At 42.6% G+C, this 19403-nt stretch overlaps 1 protein-coding gene across 4 annotated transcripts in view; it reads right to left on the reverse strand.

The window, feature by feature from the left end:
* HECW2 (HECT, C2 and WW domain containing E3 ubiquitin protein ligase 2) overlaps positions 1-19403 on the reverse strand; it is a 184680-nt gene that overhangs the window by 37844 nt on the left and 127433 nt on the right. For all 4 annotated transcript variants that reach the window (XM_066614981.1, XM_066615068.1, XM_066615238.1 and 1 more), the window contains 5 exons: positions 18437-18571; positions 11534-11636; positions 9636-9732; positions 6320-6403; positions 3990-4099 (listed from right to left, as the gene is read on the reverse strand). In XM_066614981.1, the coding sequence (XP_066471078.1) occupies positions 3990-4099; positions 6320-6403; positions 9636-9732; positions 11534-11636; positions 18437-18571 (529 nt within the window). The remainder of the gene's footprint in view (positions 1-3989; positions 4100-6319; positions 6404-9635; positions 9733-11533; positions 11637-18436; positions 18572-19403) is intronic.

The following is a 19403-nucleotide window of genomic DNA, read 5'->3' on the forward strand; positions in this document are numbered from 1 at the left end:
AGGCTGGGAATCAGCACAGGAGAATCAGCATGAGGGAGAATCAGCATGGCTTCTGTAAGGGTAAATCTTGCCTCACAAACTGTTTAGAATTCTTTGAAAAGGTCAACAGGCATGTGGATGCAGGAGAACCCGTGGACATTATATATCTGGACTTTCAGAAGGCGTATGGCACAGTCCCTCACCAAAGGCTGCTGAAGAAACTCCACAGTCAGGGAATTAGAGGGCAGGTACTCTCCTGGATTAGGAACTGGTTAAGGACCAGGAAGCAGAGAGTGGGTGTCAATGGGCAATTTTCATAATGGAGAGAAGTGAAAAGCGGAGTGTGCCAAGGATCTGTCCTGGGACCGGTGCTTTTCAACATATTCATAAATGATCTGGGGACAGGGCTAAGCAGTGAGGTGGCCAAGTTTGCGAATGACACCAAACTTTTCCGAGTGGTGAAGACCAAAAGAGATTGTTAAGAGCTCCAGAAGGATCTCTCCAAACTGGGAGAATGGGCAGCAAAATGGCAGATGCGTTTCAATGTAAGTAAATGTAAAGTCATGCACATTGGGGCAAAGAATCAAAACTTTACATATAGGCTGATGGACTCTGAGCTGTCTGTAACAGAACAGGAGAGAGATCTTGGGGTGCTTGTGGACAGCTCGATGAAAGTGTCAACCCAATGTGCAACGGCAGTAAAGAAGGCCAATTCTACGCTTGGGATCATTAGAAAAGGTACTGAGAATAAGACGGCTAATATTATAATGCTGTTGTACAAATCGATGGTAAACACCTGGAGTATTGCGTCCAGTTGTGGTTGCCACATCTCAAAAAGGATATAGTGGAAATGGAAAAGGGGCAGAAGAGAGGGGGGAGAAAAGAGGGGCAAGGGCACCTTCCTTATGAGGCCTCTTTAGCCTAAGAAGTGCCTGAGGGGGGACATGTTTGAGACATACAAAATTATGAAGGGGCTGGATAGAGTGGATAGAGAGACGCTCTTTTCCCTCTCACATAACTCCAGAACAGGGGACAACCACTAAAGTTCAGTGTTCGGAGAGTTAGGACAGACAAAAGAAAATATTTTTTTACCCAGATGTAATTAGTCTGTGGAACTCCTTGCCTCAGGAAGTACTGATGGCATCTTGCCTAGATGCCTTTAAGAAGGGATTGGAAGATTTCTGGAAGAAAAGGTAATCACGAGTTACAAGTCATGGTAGGTATGTGCAAGGTAGAGGTAGGCTGCCTCTGATTGCCAGATGCAGGGGAGGGCACCAGGATGCAGGTTATGTCTGTTGTCTTGTGTGTTCCCTGAAGCATTTGGTGGGCCACTGTGAGATACAAGAAACTGGACTAGATGGGCCTTTGGCCTGATCCAGCGGGGCTCTTCTTATGTTCTTATGGGAAAGGGCAGTATCAGTGGCAGCACCAGTGCCGATATCATACTCCCCCTTTCCAGCCTCAATGCTCGTTCCTGAGTCTAGCCAGTAGAGCCAGTGGGGCAGCAAAGGTTTACCTCAGGGCAAGGGAACAAATGTTCCCTTACCTAGTGGAGGCCTTTGCAGCTCAAAACTCCCATTCAGGATGTAGCACTCACCATGTTAGGACAGCTGCATCAGCGCCAGGGGAGTCAGGTAGGATTGAGCTGTAAGTGAATGACAGCCCAATCCTATCCAAACTTTCAGTACCAAAGCAACTGCAATGCAGCCCCGAGGTAAGGGAACAAATGTTTCCTTGCCTTGAAAAGGCATCTATGACTGCTCCCCCACCACAGAATGCAGCGCAAGCCCCATTGGCATGGCTGCATCAGTACTGGGTAGTTGGATAGGATTGGGCCCTGAGTTTCTATGGAGATTGAATTTTGTTACAATAACTGTGTTATTGTTCTCCATACAAGATCACTATAAAAAGTATGGTCTATTTCTAGTTTGGATGGAAAATAAGTAGATGCAGCAGCCCCAAAGAGCATGTTAAATGGAAGAGAAACAGTACATTGGTAGTTTCAGCTGTGTGCGCGCCTGTGCCACGCATCGAGTAATGGAGCAGCAGGAATAGGAAGAGAAGGTAGTAGTAGAATTAAGGCTAAATTTAGACAACAGCTTTTGAGAAAGCTCAGAGTAGTTTGAGAAAGGCTTTGTATCTCTTAAGCCATTTGTTTCTGCATGCACAGATTTATCTTGTTCCACCTTTAATCAACAGCTTTGGAGAATTTTGAAAAATACAAAAGCCTTTAAAACCTGTTTTCCAAAGACAAAAGCAGACATATCCTACCAGCGATCGTTCTTTCAAATGACCTTAATAGGAGGGCTCATTAGAAACTCCCCTCCCCACATGTATAATGAATGCCATGAAGCAGAATTGTGCCTGCCTAGTCCACCCCAACGTGAGCACACTTCTAGCACCTCTGCTAAGCTTTACAACCTCAGCAAAGTGTCAGAAAGGGACACCTATGTGCAAATAGACTGTCCACACTAATGCAAAACTTGGTGCTGCAGGGTTCTTACATACCTGGAGAGCCCACACCTGTATAGCTGTAGGCATGTAGATGCCCCTCCTTTATAATGCTTTGCTAAGCATGCAGAAATTAAGAGTAAGACCAGTGGGCACAGTCCCTGCTTTTGTTATACATGCGTGTGGTGGGGAAAGCCTCTGACCTCTTTTCTTCAAAACCATTTTACAGACTCTTATAGGTGCCAGGAGAAAGGGGAAAGGGGGAAAATGGATGACAGACAGTTCAGCAAGGAATGATAAAAAGGCAATGGGCTATTTGAATGGAGTTATAAGGCAAGGTATTATTGCTGTGTAGTATTAGGAACAGTAACCTAGGAAAGACAGAATTTCAGCTTTAACATGCAGAATCTATACAGAGAATATAGAATACAGTTCTTATTACTACAGCTGCTGCACCACTTAATATTTATTTATGAGTATCATGAAGTACGATGATGACATAGTCTCTGTGCAATGAGTTAAAATCAATGTTGTCATTGCATTCATTGAAAATGTACACTCAGTGCTTTTGCCTGTAGTTTTATTAAAACAAAAAGCAGCATTTGGTAGCAATTAAAAAGTAGCATTTGGTAACATGCTACCAAAAGCTGATTACACAATGTAGTGTTTTTGCTATTTAAGATACACATTCTACCATTTTGCTTATCTATGGTTGAAGACTGCTGCGTGCATGGATGCCTCAAATACTTTCACTGCTTCTTACGTTGCGTTATTCAAAACTGACTTAAAGATAGAGTGTGTCAACTGAGTTTTGTAACACGTCACCTCACATTTCACAAATTAACATTAAATTATCCTCCCAGCACATGGCAAGATGTTAACACAAATCACCTGCGACTGCCAAGAATTTTCTGGGCAATTATATAGCAATTATTCTATCTTAGGAACAACAAAAGAATAATAGGGCTATTTATAAACAAAATTATATATACTGTTCATGTACGCGTGCAGGCTGGCACATGTCAAGATCCTCGCCCATGCCTGACCAAGCCAGCCTTTCAGGCAGTGAACGGTCTGGTGCTGCAACTGCTTCCCACCATCATCTGAAAAGCCCACCAGGGCTAAGGATCCAAGGGGGAGGATTTAAAGGAAGCAGTGGAGAGCAGAGCCGGCTCTGTGAAGGATAACTGGCATCTACCCGTATCAAGTGTCTGCAATAACATATACATAGTCAATGCACCTGCATCAGCAACAGAGTTCACCTACTGCTTGTGCTCAAAGAAGCTCAGGTACTTTTCCAAGTCAGGCTACAACAATAAATGAGAACAAATTCTGCCTGATTTAGGGTCCAATCCTATCCAACTTTCCCATGCCTATGCAGCCACAATACAGTCCCAAGATAAACATTCCTTTACCATGAGGAGCTTCTGCAACTGCCCCCCCCCCCGCTGCAAGACGCAGCTCATGTGCATTTGCACAACTGCGTCAGTGCTGGAAAGCTGGATAGGACTGGGTCCTCAGTCTCTAAAACCTTTACAGAAAACCACAACAGGTCTTACCTGGAGAGTTCTGAGGAGAGGATACCGGGGAACCTCGTGGCGACTGACAATAACTGGGATGAAGTAAGGCATGCGGTGGCACATATGACATGATTTCCTCTTCAAATAAACTAGGAGGAAAACAAACAAAAATAAGACAGACATGCACATTTCTCTGAAGCAATGACACCTAATATTGTATAACAACATGCTCCTGTGCTAAACATGCACCTTTGAAATGTTCATAAACGTGTTTGAAAACTGATGCACATTGCAAATGAATTTGGGGAACTGTCATTTGTTAATCAAACATCATTAGAACAAACTGGGATATAAAATCACAGTTTATGGCTATCCTGGCTTTTTCTACCTATAATTAAGGGAAAGTTCATGTCACATTAAACACATTAAGTGGCCAGAGAAGTGGATGTGTGTATTTAAATAAAGGTGGGGGACGACAACAGTGGAACCATCACTTTTTTGTTTTTTTGGTATCTTTTTTCTTTGTGAGATTTAGGGTGCAATCCTAACCAACCTTCCAGCACTGACTTAGCCACAATGCAGCCCTAAGATAAAGTTACAAACATGCCCTTACCTTGAGGAGGCCTCCTTGATTGCCTCCCTCCTGCAGGATGCAGTGCATACCACATTGGCACAGCTATGTCAGTGCTGGAAAGTTAGTTAGGATTGTGCCTTTAGCCCCCCAGGGCCTTGTGCTGCTAGAACTAGCACTCTAGCAGAGTCAGGTCCTTTACAGCAGCATGAAAGCCAAACCATTGTTACACACTGCTGGGGTGCTGCCATACATGGCAAGAGATATGGTATGCATGGTAGCAGCTCTGGTAAGCTCTGCAGGTGCTGGTAAGTCTGTGTGTGTGTGTGGGGGGGGAATAATGGCGAAAGTTAGGGAAGAACTAGAGGCATGCTGGGGGAGGGGAGAGGGTGGATTCGTATCTGGCAGCAGTCACTCCAGATCTTCCTATTCCTATTTTCTGCATTTCCTACCCCCTGGCTGTCCTAGGACTTGCACCAGCTGAACAGGCAATGAGGCAGCCTACTAGAAGGTAAGTAAAAAATATTTTACTTACCTACTGCAGGTTGTCCAAATAACCTAATTTCCATCACAGCATGCAGTGCAGCCTCATGCTATAATGTGGTGAGGGGTAGGATTTATAAAAGCAGTAAATAAAAGCATCAACAAAACCTAAAAGCAGCTTTATTTACATTAATTGATCAGATACATCTACATCATCCCTAGTATTACATTTAAAATAAATTTTCTCCAGACAAATTAGATAACCCTGATACTCTAAATAAGCACTTTTATAACAGAATTTCAACAATAATAAGCCTTAAAAGGTTTTGTTGTTGTGTTTACTATAAATACAACAAAAATGGTCCCTTCCTACTTTTAATGGACACAATAGTGATAGGATCTTAAAAGCTACTAGCATCATTATTTCTGCACATTAAATTGGGGTCTCCAAACTTTTCGACTGCATTGTATATCTGACACAGTATCAAGGGCCAATAAAAAAACAAAAGATAGAAGGGGGAATGGATTTTGAAAATAAAAATTAATTTTGGGAGATGAATTTTTGAAAGGAGAATATGGTGAAAAAAATCAGCATTTTGGGGAGAAACATTTTTAGAAGAGGAAATTATTTGAAGAGACTGGGTAGAGAATTAATGTGTTGGAGGGATAAAGAGTTGGAGAACAACTGAGTAATAAGTTGGGAGAAATCTGAAAAATAAATTAATTTGTAAAGAGAAGACATATGTTGGATAGATGGAACTGATTGTTGGATAGATGGGACACTGGCCAGCAGGGTATTGAATGTTTTCTGAAACTCCTTCTCTCAGGTTTCCAAAGGGTGTGTTATAATTTGGGGGGTTGAAAATCAGTCCTTTCTCTCTATATACCCCACCCCACACACAAACCACAGGAGATCTCTTTCCAAGGGAATTCCCACAGGCACAGAGCCCTCTGAGGCAATCTTTAGGGAAGCCTCTTTAGTGGAAGCATTTCTCCATGCAAGGCTCTGTGTACCTGGCCCATCAGCAGGTTGCTGCGGGCCAGAACAAACAAGCTTCCCCACCAAGTGCCACAGGCTGGCTCCAATCCTCTGGAGGGCTGGATGTGGTCCCTTGGCCGGAGTTTGGAGACCCTTCCATTAAATAAAGTTTAAATAGACCTACATGCAAATGTAAACCTGAAATACCTCTTTTTTTTTCTTTTTGCACAAAACATAGCCACACAGTGAGGCAATTGCTGTCAGGACTAGGTATACAAAGCGGGGGAAGTTCATGCTTTTTTCTCATCCCATTCTCTGAAGAATGGCACCACATACCTCAGCAACATAACAAGGTCTGCATCACTTGATAAGCGCACCAGCCCTGGGGTTCCTTCAGTCCGAATAAACTGGATCTTCTCCCTATTGACATGGAGGAAGCATTCCAAAACATCTCTCACAGTAAGACAGTAATATGGGTATCAGAAAGTCCTCTAGATTATCCCTCCAGATTTCAGGCACAGTTTTTCTACATATCAAACCATATTCAAATGAAAGAGGGGGGAAAAACATATTTTAAAGAAACAAATCCATTTGAATTGTGGACATGAACCCACTCTTTTTCATTTGAGCCACTAAATCAGCATTTTCTTCCATTGCACATCATGCCTTTCTGCACTTATATTGTCACTATCATCACACTCAAATACTTTCAAAACAGGTGTAGCTGTTGCAGTAGAATCACTCAGCTACAGCTCCCTTTGCTGTTCCTTCCCCCCTTGCCACTTTTCAGTGACAATAGTTGATTGTTAGCCAGGTAAGGAGTGCGGCTTCTTCCCTTCCACCACTCAGCAGCAGTAGATGAGAAAAAGCATGGATTGTTGCAAGAGCTGTTGCTGTTTCCACCCTGCTTTCTGCTCCAGCTACACCTGCACAGCCATTCTGCACCTTCCACAGACAAATTGTCTATCAAGGTGTATAACTGCTCCATGATGCTAGTACTAATAGGGCTCTTTCTTCACTCAGTGCACCTGAAATGAAGCAAAACCCTTCTCCAGTGGTGTCGCTAGGGGGGTGCGGGGGGGTGCAGGCCGCACCAGGTGACGCACACAGAAGGAGGTGACGCACACTGGGGGGGGTGACATGCTAAAATCGCAGTGATTAGGAGTAACTCCATCATATTATATACTGTTGGATGCAGAATTTTGAGCTGAATGCAATGCAAAAAACCTGAGTGAAATATCTCCTTTCTATCAAAAGTTATGGCCAAAAATCTGGAGAACAAAAATGCATGGATCCCTATGCAAAGTGAAAGTGAGCCGTATCACGCATTTACTCGTGAGTAGGCAAACCTGCCTTAGTCCGTCGGAAAGGGCAGGCTGAGAGGAATCCAACGACACCAGAATGTTTCTGATCCAATGAATGCAGCCCCCAAAAACACCTGAGAAGGAAGTCCCTCCCTCCAAGCAGATGATTGTATTGAGCCCTATGGAAAGTGAAACTAAGCCTTATGGTCGTGTTTACTCACGAGTAAGCAAACGTGCCTTGACTGGTGGTCAGGCCAGCAAAGGGGAATGTGAAGCCACCAGAATGGTCCTGATCTGATGGAACTGGAGCTCAACAAATGTTTCAGAAGGCAGCCTCCGCCCCCCCCCCCACACTAAAAAGGATCAAAACAGAGGCTTCAACTGATAAAGTGAACTTCTTTGAGTCCTGCAAAGCCAGGTGGATCCTGACAGTGATCTGGTTTAAACAGAAGTTCTTAAATTGAACTGGGCACTGGGTAGGGCTGAAAACCTTACTGATTTTGGAGGGGGGTTGTGTTATTGCAGGCAGGCTACAGAGGAAATTCACTTGGTGGACCAGGGTTGGTTTCTGCTTATTTAATTATTTGTTTTACTTTAATTATTTATACTTATTTATTTTAATTTGCCTGATGATGTCACTTCCACCATGACTTCACTTCTGGTGGTCTTGGACAGATTGTCATTCTAAAAAGTAGGTCCTAGTACTAAAAGTTTGAGAACTGATGCAATAAGGTGTTAGTAAGTTGGCACCCGGGGATGTGTGACAGCACTAGTGACCAAAGTCACTAAAATCACAGTTTGGAGGAATAATACCATCATGTTATATATCAATCAATGTGTAATTTCATGGAGAATGTGTTCTATCTTTGTTCTATCAAAAGGTAAAGCCAAAAAACCAGTGGGGGCAGAGTGATGGTACATCATCACGCCCACCACCTGGGGTGTTGCCCCACCCATTGCATGGGGGGTGACGCGCTGGCATCCCGCACCGGGTGACGCGAACCTTAGTGACGCCACTGCCCTTCTCTGAACTCTGAAACCCAAGACCTCCTTGCACCTGATTATACCAAATGCTGCCTCTTTTTAACGGGGGATGTGCCAACATCTGCTCCTCACACCCTGGATTTAAAAATAAAGAGCGAAACCAAGCAAAGGAGGAAGTGTAGAGGAGAGGAGGCTGTCTTCAATGTGGTAGTCCATTGGTTCTCAAACTGTGGGGCGTGGCCTGAGGCCAGGTGGGTCAAGAGTTGGGCCTACCTGCCCACCCTTGCCATTGTCTGGCTCTGTACTGGAGCCAAACAGACACAACTGGAAGCCACTTACGGGTTGTGACCCACCTCTGGAAGCTGCTTCTGCATTGCACCAGGCCTAGAGTTACCTCCAGAGGCCTCCAAGGACCTTAGAATGCTTCTAGAACTGACTTATGGGTCACTTCCAGTTTCACAAATGCAACTTCCAGCTGTATTTGGAAGCTCATTTGGGTCGCGACAGCAGTGCTGAAGGCAGAGGTGAGTTCAGCTCTAGTAAGTTTGAGAACTGCTGCTCTAGCCCACCCCTCTCCTCCTCATTTCCTGTTCTGCTCCACCCTCCTCCTCCTTTTCCAATTCAGGGAGCTAAAAGAGGAGGAGGAGCAGAGTAGGCAAGTAGGTTGACTGAAGTGGATGCATTACTACCTAAGGCAGGGGTGTCCAAACTTTTTGGCAGGAGGGCCACATCATCTCTCTGACACTGTGTCAGGGGCTGGGAAAAAAATAATTAATTTACATTTCAAATTTGAATAAATTTACATAACTAAATATATTAGAGATGGAACTTATACGAATGAATGAAAGTCTTGCAATAGCTCAAGGCCTATAAAAGGTCTTGCACAAAACAAGGCTGGCCTTTCCTTTGCTGCCGCTGCTGCATCACAGACATAAAACAGGAAGCAGTGGAGGAGCCCTCATCACACAGCTCACGTGAGAGGTCGAACTGTTGGCTGTCATGCTGACAGCAGTTGTGTCAGGCCAGTATGGGCTCCAGCAAGTCTCCAGCGGGCCAGAGACTCATTGAAGACTGAGGACTCCCTGTGGGCTGGACTGGGAGTCCTCGAGGGCCACAAGTGGCCCCAGGGCCAGAGTTTGGACGCCCCTCACCTAAGGGGACCAGCCTTGCTGAAATGCCATTTCACATTTTTATTGTGGCCTAGCCATAGACTTGGAAATAGTTCTGAAATCTGGATATGATATGTACATATATCTACATATTATGTACATTTTAAATAGGTTCAGTTTTACTTTGCTTGTACCCCAAAATTAGACTAATAACCAATTTTAATGGTGAGAAGGAAAAGGCAGCACCATGCTTACCTGAGTGAATGATTCCTGGTAAGATCTGGCTGTCGCTCCTGCAGAATTTCAAAGATATTGGGCTGCCGTAGAAATGCAACAATCTTGTCATTGTAAGCTGAAAATTCAATACAGAACACCTTACTGTACAAGGTCTACTAAAAATGTAATCCATTTCCTTCAGGAACTTTAAACTCGTCCCATCTCACCTAGATGTGGCTGCCTTTCTAGAAGAAGATTCCTTTACCATGGTGGCAAGTTACTACTAGCTAAATCCCTAAGGTAAGTGACTGTGGTATGATTGTAAGGGCCACCTTCACAGGGAAACACTCAGTAAACTGTAGAGAGAAGAACCACAGTTTACAGGCAACTCAATTTAGCTGTCCAAGTGCTACCCCACACCGTTTGAATTTACATGTTATTTTTTAAAAAAACAAATACATTGTCACATACATAAAAACATTTAAAAGTGTTATCCAAATTGCTAATTTAATTCTGCCTTCTAAGTCACAACATAATTTTAAAATGGTGTATATATTATATAGTCAGATATTAACCAACTGGATCTCTATACTAAACATAGCACTGATGAAAGTGGCAGCAAAAGGAGTTTAAATCAGCACCAACTGCCAAGAAACTTTGCACTGTTTCTGCCAAGAAACAGTGCCACTGAACAAACATCCAGCCACTCCATCAGGTTAATTAACCACGGGTGTCTTCTCTACAATGTGACAGCTGTTATACTCAATGAATTAACTTCTGTTCTCAAAAGCCATGAATCACCATCACTAAAGCCAATGGGTTTCGTCATGTGTAATAAGAATGAAACTTACAGTTTCCAAGACAACTTAACCCACTGAAAGACAAGACTGAAATTGAAATCATTGGCACTGCATAAAGTACAAACCAGTTCTGAAGGGGATTATCTCTTTCTAACTCATGAAACCTGATAATCAACACAAGAAATAGCCCCCGCTTCCCCCAAAAAATTGAAGGAAAAATTCTATTACTTAACTGTCTGGTTTTCTGTTCTGGTAAATTATTGTTGCACATCAAGGTTGGCATATGCAAAATACCAAACTAGGAAACACTTAATTTGCATATTAAGCATATGCTGTTTGTCTGTATTTGCATTTTGTTAGCATAGCATTTGATTCTTCTATCCAAATTGCTTTCATATTTTTAATAAAAAGAGCCATGACACAAAATTTGACAAGATTCCACTTACATACACATGAATGGGAGGAAAGGGTGTTTCATAAATGTGAGTGCATCTATACCATGTTTACTCCAATCCTTATCTAATGTTAAAAAACTATTAAGGTAACCACTGTGCACGTGCATCTAAAATGGGTTTCAATTCCAAATATTCTGGTTACCATGGTTAGAACTTGCCAGAATTTGAAATCGCAACACATGTTGGCTTGCTCTAAAAGATGATGTAGAAACCTCCTTCCTTTCAAATGATAAGATAAAGGGAAAACAAGGCTTAGTTCTTTCACACAGAACCGTATTGGCAACCTTCAGTCTCGAAAGACTATGGTATAGAATCCTGGTTCTATACACAGAACCAGGATTAAACTATGGCTCCACATGATGTCTGACCTGTCATTATTACCTTGTCAGAGCATGAACGCGTAGACTTCACACCAATTAGACATGTATACATGGCAAAGTAGTTATCTGCAACTTCCTATTTCTAAGAGCTAGTCATACACATTAAGCATGTTGTTGCTGCTGCTGCTATTTATGAAGCAGCAAAAGTTTTGACAAGATATTTTTGAGAACAGGAGTAATTTGCAGGAGAGATCCCATGTCTTAAAACTGTCACAGAAGCAGAGCAGCAAAATACTGTCACAAGCAAAATACTGTACAAACAAAGCACGTTATTCAAAAGAGACTCCATAGTGTAAACATACCCACAGGAACCATATCCTGATATTGAGCCCTGCCGACTGTATTGAATGTGCTTGATGGCCTTGGCAAAACAGGAGGTCCTGAGTGACGAGAGTCTTCTCCTACCTGCAAATACATCATAATTATTCTCAGGTGCTGTATACCACATCAAAAAACATGTTCCTTCTAAGCTATGGAACTTCTTTATATTTGATACAAAAAGATACACCAAAATTAAAATGATTTTCCAGACAAGTTAGGAAATCAAACTTTGGCACATACAGAGTTTACCTACCAATTACAGGCATGGGAAAAATCCGCAACCCTTCAATAGTTTTCTGAAAAATAAAGTGCTTTCTCAAATTTCAAAACACTATTTTTACCAAACCTCACATCACTGGAGATGCATGTTTCAATGTCAGTGAATATGAATCAGACAGAAAATTTTGAATTTTCAAAAAATTGAGGTTTTGACTTCCTCAGAAAATACTTTTTTTGTATGTTTGTTTTTTTAACAGATCTTCATGCTTCACTCTAGAGCAGGGGTGCCCAAACCCTGGCCCTGGGGCCACTTGCGGACCTTGAGGACTCCCAATGCAGCCTGCAGGGAGACCCCAGTCTCCAATGAGCCTCTGGCCCTCCAGAAACTTGCTGGAGCCCACACTGGTCCGACGCAACGACTCTCAGCGTGATGGCCAACTGTTCGACCGCTTGCATGAGCTGTGGGATGAGGGCTCCCTCCACTGCTTGCTGTTTCACATCTGTGATGCAGCAGCAGCAGCAGCAAAGGCCAGCCTTGCTTTGTTCAAGGCCTTTTATAGGCCTTGAGCTATTGCAAAACCTTCACTCAATTATGTTCCACCTTTAGTAAATTAATTTATGTAAATTTATTCAAATTTTAAATGTAAATTAATTCTTTTTTTCCCTGGCCCCTGATACAGTGTCAGAGAGATGATGTGGCCCTCCTGTCAAAAACTTTGGACGCCCCTGCTCTAGAGTGACCAGTTTCAGTGAATCTGGGAGAAGGTTTTGGTTTCTCTTCTTTAAAGGAGGGGAACATTTTTTTTTTTTAAATGATCTTCACAATATTAGAAGGATATTAACTTCAAAAGCAAGTCTGGAGACAGCTTTCTAGCAATATTGAGGACACCACCCCATTTTTGGGGGGGAAACTGTTATTCAATGGGCTTTCACCAAAATACATACAGGTGAGAGGGTTAAACACAAATATGCATTTTCCAAAAACACAGGGTGCTTCTTCCTCAAACATTCAAAATTCAAAACATTGTATAAATTGTCTCTCACAAGGAAGGACTGTAAGCACTCTCTTACAACAGCAGCGAAAAGGAACAGCTTGATATGGTAAGAAAGAAAGGCCCTACTTCATATTGTTTAGTGCTTGGCCCTTAATGAAAAATCAATAGTCTATTGACAATAGAGTAAAATAGCACTGGAAGGTTGACAAATGAATGTTAGCGTAATATTTTAATAATTATCCCTCTTCTCCCACAAGATCCAAAATAAACCCAAAGAGGGTAGAAAATCATGTAAAGCAGGGGTGCTCAATAGGTCGATTTAGATAGCCCGCTCTAGGAGGTGTGACTGCTGCTGCTGCACCTGCACCTGCTGCTGGACCAGGCGGTCCCTCCCCCTCCCTCCGCAGCCTGTGGGGAGGGGGCTGCCAGGGCAAGCCCGGCTACCTGCTCCTCTGCCGGTCCTCCTGCAGGCGGGGGCTCCCAGCACCGGCCAGGCAGGGCGTCCCTGTGGAGGGGGCGAGCCTGTGCAGGGAAGGCGCTCTGCACGTGCTCAGGAGCACCTCCAGCCGGTGGCGTAGCTGGAGGGGGCGGGGCACCCAGTCTGGCGAGAGGAAAAACACTTTGCACATGCTCAGAGGTGGTGGCACAGCTGGAGGGGGGCGGTAGATCTCCAGGCCTTGCTGGGTTTCAAAGTAGCTCTCGAGCCAAAAAAGTGTGAGCACCCCTGATGTAAAGCTTTGTCTCTCTAACTTGTGCCACTTTATATGCTACAAATTTTGCTACAATAAAGTGACTAATTATTGTTTGGTGTCTGAAAGCTCTCATGTCTCTAAAAAAATGGCACTGAGGTCAATTAAAGTGTCAATACTGTTAATAATAATAATGTTAATAATAAAGTGTATGGGGGGATGAAATACTGTACTGAGCTTCCAAGATCCAAATATGACAAAACATTATTATGTAATATTTTATGTTATTAATATTAACTACATAAAGCATTGTACATGAGAACTTCCTAACCACTCAGTGCACTCCAAACAATGGCCCATGGGCCAGATCCAGTGCATCAAAAAGCCCCACGTGGCACTTACTGTCCCACAAGGCACTTACTGTTCCACACAGTACCCTCATATCTTTGCATATCTGATTTCTGCAGAAAGTTGTGCTGGGCAACTGCTTCTGCTGCCCATCACCTCAGCAGGCTCTACGCCCAGATTTCTGGGCAGACGCAGCTGCCTGGCACGAAGTTCTGGGGAGACTGGAGGCAAAGACATGAGCCATCCGAGCTTATGGTAAGCACCGAGCTGGATGGAGAAGGGCTTTTTGGTGCACAATGGTCTTGCGGTTTGGAGACTGCTGCTATAGTTGGATCTTTGGATTACCATTCAGCATTTTTATTCATTCTTCAAGATGTATACAGCTGCAGGAAAAAGTGTGTGAACATGGCATAAGGGATCTGTCAACCCCAGAGGAATTAACACCAGGAGTCATTACAGAATCCAGATACTCCTGGTTGCATCCCTGTATTTTAAACAGAAATGCAATACCTTTTTTTTCCACACTGGTGTCATTCTCACACTGTTTAAAATTTTTTTAGGTAGACTCAATACCTATTATCTATTTGACTATTTGACCCAGTATCAACTTAGTAAGCTGCTTTTTACTAGGAAGGTCAGACCATTACTCAGCCAGGAAAGCTGGAATTCAGGATTTGAATGTTTTTTTTTTAAGTTTGTTTCATGTTTTAGGGTGCAATCCTAACCCCTTATGTCAGTGCTTTCCAGCACTGGCATAAGGGCAATGCAGCTCTGAGGTAAGGGAACAAACATTCCCTTACTTTGAGGAGACTTCCATGAGTGACGACCAACTGCAGGTTGCAGCACATGTCCCATTGGCACCGCTATGCCAGTGCTGGAAAGCACTGACATAAGGGGTTAGGATTGCGCCCTTAATCAGTTTTATTCAATGTTTCTATTAAGTATGTTATATTGAATTTTTACTGTTGTACACCACTTTGAGCACTGGAAAAGTGGTAGAAAAATCATTTAAATACAAACACGCATGATGTGTACCTCTGAGTAAAAGTTTCACAGGCTGAGCTCTGCAAATACAGACAATTGGTACGCTCTTGCAGTTTCTAAATCCTTCAGTGTGAACAAATTAAGATTCAATGCAACTTGCTATCCTCATTGCAATAAACAGCAATAAACAATATTGCAATATCCTCATTGCAATAAACAGGATAAACAGCAACATTTCACTCCCTCAACTGCAGTGACACTGCAGAGCTCAGAGAAGTATAAGGGAGTAAAAATATTAACTTGTATTGATTTGAGTCTTAAGAAGGAAAGTCAAAAACCTGCTCATTAATTACCGTCACTTCCCCTCACAGTCACAACTGAGTGGATTTTGCTTTGTAAGAGCAGCCTTTAGTTCTGCAATTTCCTGGCTCCAGATAGTCTTTGTTTGTTTCATGAACTTCAGTTTTTTAGTCCATCTCTTCTTGTTTTTTTATGCTAACTGGACTCTTTTTCTCTCATACACATTCAGGACTGACATCAGGGTCAGCATGAAACACTCACTGCTGTTCACCATTGCCACCTGCTATCCCTTTGACTCATAAGGGGTAGGTGGTAGCAGTGAGAGGGAGGAGGAATCTGCCACCTCAAGGCTTATTCCCTCTGAACCGAGGCTGACTATCTATGCTTCCCATACAAGGGCTCAATCCTATCCAACTTTCCAACACTGATGCAGCCATGCAGAAGTCTTTGGCAGTAGTAGAGGAGACAGAGTTGAGTTCTGTCACAGTGGGAGTGAGGACCAACTGCCAGAGAAGCAACCTGAGGCAAAGCAACCTTCCTCATCTGCCCAGAAGTTGGTTTTTTTTTATAGTGGATGCACTATAAAAGATGTGTTCACATCTTGACTTTCTTACAGAGGAGAGAAACACTATGACCATCTGTGGAGGGGAATTTTGACCCACAGCCCGTTGTCATGGTAACCCTGCTCATCATACAATGAGACATGAATGCTTTTAATGATTTTTTTTGTAAAATCTAAGAACTACTAATACAAAGGTAGATAATAGAAATGATCATTGAGGTAACAGTCTCTAAATTTTTTTGAGGAACAAAGACAAAAGGAAGTCTTAGGATTCTGCTTCTGCAGAGGCCAACAAGGAACTGAGGAATTGGGTTTTCTTCCTATCATTGAGGTACACCCCATGTACAGGATTTCCTCTACTCAAGAGCAGAAGCTGAACACTTCACAAAGTTCTGGAAGTTCCCAAACATCTCCTCTTGAAATTTGTGGAAGGAAATGGTCAGGGGTGAGTCAGGTTGGGCATGAGCCAAGGGCCCACAGTCAGAGGGGCCATCTGGCGCTGCTGATCCCTGAATCCTCAGAATTGGTGGTGCCTCAGTATAAGATGCCTCAATGCAACAATCAGGGAACAATCAGGGACGCCATGGGGAGCCAAATGCAGGGATTTACCCCAAGGCCCCCACAAACTTGGAGCCAGCACTGGAAATGCAAGTGTAGTTAGCATCAGGTTTTATTTTTGTCTTTCCAACTGCTGGAAGATAAATCCCTTTCAGGCTCTGATCCAACACTTATTAGGAAGTAAGGCTCTGTTAAACCCAAAGGATTTATGTCTCAACACTGGAAGCTCAATAAACACCTTTTGAAAAACGATCTCTCCGTTTAATACCTTGTAAGTATTTACTAATAAGCAAATAAGTAAATATTAGATACTTACAAGTTATGATTGATTGGCACTGTATATTTCCTTTTTTTAAAAAAAAATACACCTTCCTAAAAACAGTTGTTTTTTCTATGATTGCTACACTTTGATATTATGGCTTTTAATAAATTAAGGGGGAAAATGTGTGTTCATAGACCAGCTTAGAACTATACAGGAAGTAGTTTTAATATATTGTTGGCTTAAGATCAATTCATATATGCTTATCAACTTGTTGAAGGGCTAATTAAATAGTTAAAGCAGCAGTTCACAAACTGTAGGTCCAGGACCCACCAGTGGATTGTGACCCAATTTTTAATGATTCACGAAACTGACAGGGCAAATTAGGCAATGTGAATCAAGCTGCTATATGAGGAGGCAGCACTGCTGCTCAATCACCATTACAGCCACACCCCTTGGCATTTATAAATCAGGCAGCAGCCTCTAGGACAGGGGTATCAAACATAAGGGCCTCATGTGGCCTGTGGAAATTCCTTATCTGGCTCTCAGGCTCTCCCAGCACCACCATAAACTGCTGAGCTATTCTGAGATGTCATGCAGAGCAGCCTGCATGATAACTGAGCTCTCCCACATCTTGAAAGTATGTTCAAGTTTTGCATATTTTCTGTCATTTGCACCTAATGAGTTCCTAAGTGAGAAAAAGTCTTTATTTTTGGTAATGACTTGCTCAGTGGTATTATATCCTGCTCAGTGACACCACTTCTGGCACTCAGGAGGCATCATGAATGCTATTTGGCCCACAGCATGAAATTGACATCCCTACTCCAGGGCCTCTAAAAAGTTTGAGAACCACTGGTTGAAAGGATTTCAATACTGTTGCAAAGAGCAGAGGTGCAATTTCTCTGCCCAAATTATACATGTGATCCTTTTCCCCAATTCTGACTTGCTGCACACTCTTTTGCAAGGATTTGAAACAGATAACCATATCAAAAGGCAGGGTATAAATAGCAGAATACTTCTGTGTTCAAAGGCCCTCCAGTGGCATAAAGAGAAAGTGACAAGAACCTAGCAAAAGATAAAATTGCTATTGAGAAGGTCAGGGTACTTTTGCAATACTGGAACAGCCTGGATTCTGCTGACTCAAACCACAATCTGATAGACTGTTATATACAAAAAATGACTGAGAGTTCCTGTAGTCTGTCACCTTGACCTATATGCGGTAGCTATTAAATGTATTTTTAGTATTTGCATATCTCTATTCTGTACCAGGCTCCCTAAGCCCAGTGCTCAGTTAAAAGCCTTGCACTATCTCACAGCCGATGCCTAGCTTTGCTGAGATCAGTAGAAAGGCAGGTGGTGCCCTGAACGTGGCTGGGGATAAAGCTTGAAGAGCTCAAGATCTGAGATAAAAGATTCATTACATACAGAGATACATGTCAGCATGCTATGATTAACCATCATGCATCAATTGAAAGCTAGGTGCAGTCATTCAACGAGTGAATGTTCCTATGACTGCTACATCTGAATAGTGCATTTTTGCAACATAGTTTGCTATTTCAGTTAGTTTGGCCTTGCCCAGATTAAGTATGTGTGAAAGAGTCAGTATGGTAAAGATAGCTAGAGCATCAGACTAGAGTGTCAGATGATAAAGATAGCTAGAGTGTCAGAGAGCACTGGGTTCAATTTCCCAGTCCGCCATGAAGCTCAATAAGGTGACCTTGGGCCAGTCACTCTAATCAATCTTACTTTCACAGGGTCATTCTGAGGATAGGAGAGGGGATTATATACAGTCCTCCCCCAAGCTCCTTGGAGAAAGAACAGGATAAAAATGTGATAGTTTTATGAATTGTTTCTTACCTAGGTTATCACCTCAAATAATATACTGACATATTAATGAATGTACAAATGGAAGGACTGTGAAAACCCTGTGACTGGTTAACTAGCAAAAGCAAGACCAGTGCAGGGCTTACCTCACCAGCACTATGGCTGCGTTGCCTTGTCAAGTGTTGCCGGTGGACCAATGCGCTGGTTGGCCTGCTACTCTGCAAAGGAAGCCGTGGGTCGATAAACGTGGTGGTGCGGGAATTGTGGTCAACAAAAAAAGCCTAGTAAAGCAAGGGAAATGAGAAACCACAGCATTATTTTTAAATCCTCATTGTCACTTGCGGGTATTTCTGACTGCATTTCTTTGTATAACCTACATTTGTGAGACATCAAGCATCAAGTGGTTACAGGCACGGGAAGTGTAAGCTCTAACAAGTAACATGCAACAGGAAACTTTTGCATTTCACATTTCTTTTTTTGAAGGCTAAGAATTCAAAGGAGACCAAGCAGATAGGAGTAGCTAATACAAAGCCATACAAGGCTTAAGGGCAGGATGGGCTTTGTTAGTGAAAATGGTACCTAGGAAGGTGTAGGAAGGCTGAATTTAAATAGCCGCTAAAAATAGCCAGTCAGATCTTTGGCTGCTGGTCTTCAATTTCACCTACATTCAGATAGGAAGGCACACGTGTATCCCACTTTTTAAAAATACAAACCAACAAATTTTTTTTTTCCAAATCCTACTTACTGTATAATTTCAACCACAAATGGGAAAAAACACATGTGAAACATCTGATTAAGTTCTATGGCACAATGTGATTACAGGTTGAAGCATGCCTAGTGCAATCTGAGTAGGGCTATTCTAAGCAGACCAAAAAAAATATATCTGGACAGCCTAAGAAGCTCTTGCCAAAAGGAGCATTACAAAATGAGATCTAAGCCCAACAGCTTCGTAAGAAACAACCACATGACCTAGTTGCCTAAAGCAGAAAATCTTCATACAGTGCAGGACATGAGCAAAAGCTCCTCTGTCTATAATGCAATTTGTTAATACATAATTGTATTCTTCTGTACATTCTTCTGCTAATTAAGAACTTCCACATTAAATGGGCATAT

The sequence above is a fragment of the Tiliqua scincoides genome, chromosome 1 (assembly GCF_035046505.1).
Source record: "Tiliqua scincoides isolate rTilSci1 chromosome 1, rTilSci1.hap2, whole genome shotgun sequence".
Classification (NCBI taxonomy): Eukaryota; Metazoa; Chordata; class Lepidosauria; order Squamata; family Scincidae; genus Tiliqua; species Tiliqua scincoides.